At 40.0% G+C, this 2,386-nt stretch overlaps 1 protein-coding gene across 1 annotated transcript in view; it reads left to right on the top strand.

Moving 5' to 3' along the window:
* Window positions 1-2,343, top strand: part of LOC109303697 (transmembrane and immunoglobulin domain-containing protein 2-like) — a 44,091-nt gene extending 41,748 nt beyond the window's left edge. Inside the window, exon 5 of the mRNA XM_019525895.1 lies at window positions 928-2,343. Within this exon, the coding sequence (XP_019381440.1) occupies window positions 928-1,029 (102 nt within the window). The 3' untranslated portion in view covers window positions 1,030-2,343. The remainder of the gene's footprint in view (window positions 1-927) is intronic.
* Window positions 2,344-2,386: the final 43 nt, after the last annotated feature.

The raw sequence follows: 2,386 nt of genomic DNA, 5'->3' as shown, positions 1-2,386 counted from the left end.
TTTATTAAGATGACTTTTTTAGAAACTGCCTCAAGGAGGGAGCATGCTTGTATAGATGTACCCTTGTATAAGTTTGTGCATGTTTTGAGAAAAGTCTTTAGGTCTTCTACCCTTTAAGTGAATTGCGCAACAAAATTTTCTATGGACTTTATCTGCAAATACCTGTGAAATGAAAATGGGATCTTTTTGCAGAGTCTAGAATAGCACCAAGATAGATACCATACTGGTGTTTTTCAGGCTGAAGTTAGGCAGACGGTGGGTAAGGTGGCACCTTAGTCACTAACTGGTTCAGAAAAGTATGAACTTTTGCAAGCAGCAACTTACTTTATCAGATACTAGTGAAGTAGGTTGTTACTTGCAGAAGGCCATGCCTCTCTGAACTAGTCAGTCTCTAAGATAACACACCTTGCCCTAGCTTCCTCTGTTATCTTTATAACTCATTAATTAAATACTAGTTTGATTATATGAAAATTGGCACATTCAGGAAACAGCATTAGGGTTGTAAAAAAGAAAAAACCCATGCATATATGAGGGGTTTTGAAAGGCTTGAACAATCGATGTGGAAGAAATCTGCTATTTAAATTCAAAAGGTCATTTTAAATAGAAAAGGATTTTGGCTCTGAAGCACTGTAAACACTGTTGAACACAGATCCAGCACTTAGAAGCTGGTCCTATCTTTGTAAGGGAAAAGACCAAACCCCTGCATCCAAGTACATCCAGACATCAGAAGCCTTTTTTTATCTTGGATTTATTGAGTCTTGGGCATATTTATACGATTAAGACTCTGTGATCTTTAAGATGGACATAGTTTTCTCCTCTGTTCTCTGAGTTTCTGTTCTAGCTGGCATATGTTACATAACTGTTCATTTTAAATACACTTCAATAATGTAAGTTTCTGTAACTGAATTTTTTTTTTTGGTTTTCCAGGCTATTTCTGTTCTCTATGATTCACTTGATTATTTTTCAATGAGGCGAGATGAAGACAAAAGACACCCTGTCACTTCCACATCAGATGTGGCAGATCAGTAAATCTCATGCAGCATCTGGGAAGTCTGCATGCAAGCAAAGTAACAAGGACCCTCTACCTGCTTTGACATTCAGAGGTGAAAGAGCTTGTCACTGGTAAGGAGATAAAGATAACAGAGGCAAAGCAACTAGAGACAAAAGCATGATTTGCCTCTGGATCTTTACAAGTGCGACTGGAATTCTGCAAGGTCTTTTTGCTCCTCCCAGCATATCAATGTGACTGCAAACTGAGTACCACACCAGAACTGAGAATAAGGCATGAATAATACTACTTTTTCTGACTTTCAAAAATGAGAATCCAGGACATTTTTGTTGCTGGAGTTGTAAAGGGCCGATATTTTCCCATTTTGCCATTCAGTGTTATTTTATTGGTATGTATTGACTTTCTTAGTCCATGTTTTCCAGTGTACAGAAGGAAACATAATGATGCAAGGTATGTTATCAGCATGCACCCAGCTGAATATCATTGCCCATTAAAAATATTGCTTCAGGCAGTGAACAATACATAATGGTTCAGAGGAAGATGAAGAAGAAATGCACATAGTGATGATCATTAATCACGTGGCCAACAGAGCAATGCTGTGTCTGGTTGACATCCTTCCTGATCACCAATTGCAGTGAAGCATTAAATTTGATAATGCCACCTTAGTACATAAGAGCATGGGATCCCTAAAAGATATGATGGTTTTTGTGTCAAGAAGAACCTTACTGACCAAAGTATCCTTCTTTATTAAATGATAACTCACAGTCTGAATTAATTTGCCCATAACATAAGCTAGCTATCATTAATGTTATGTAGGCTTTTTATCGTTAGGTAGGCTTGTTAGGGGGCTGACACTTGATTATATCAACCAGTCTATACCAGTCAGGTTTGGCATGCTGGCAACAGCAGCTAAATATTGCAGATTTCAATCCTTCTTGGCCCATGCTTAAATTTATTTTCTAAATTTTTAGAAATCCTTTGCCTTTGATAATGTTTGGGAAGGAAGGTTCTTCCTTCCCACACCCAAACATACTGGGAAAAGGATTCCTTCTTGAAATGGTACTGGAAGAAAAAGGATGTAGCGGAGATTTTCCTTCCTGTAAAGCTGGCAGGATGCGAGGAGCCAGCATGTGGCCTATGGCTTACACACGACCTACAAGTGCTTAACATGTGGCCCACAGACCAGCACCCACTATTAAGTGATAAGGGTCTGGGGACCCACCTGCCGTCTGTATAGCCCATGCGGCGGGAGGTGGGAGGGCTATGTGCTAGCAATGCAGCTGGAACAGTGGAGGAGAATCCCTAGGGGGCCACTCCACTGCATGTGACTCCTGGTGTGCAGCCCGGGTATAGTGTTTACTGTATGCCATTGGGCTC

Source organism: Gavialis gangeticus, unplaced genomic scaffold (genome assembly GCF_001723915.1).
Source record: "Gavialis gangeticus isolate Ggan-Ray unplaced genomic scaffold, GavGan_comp1, whole genome shotgun sequence".
Taxonomy (NCBI): Eukaryota; Metazoa; Chordata; order Crocodylia; family Gavialidae; genus Gavialis; species Gavialis gangeticus.
The sequence above is the reverse complement of the archived record's forward strand: the minus strand, read 5'-3'. Positions and strand labels throughout refer to the sequence as shown.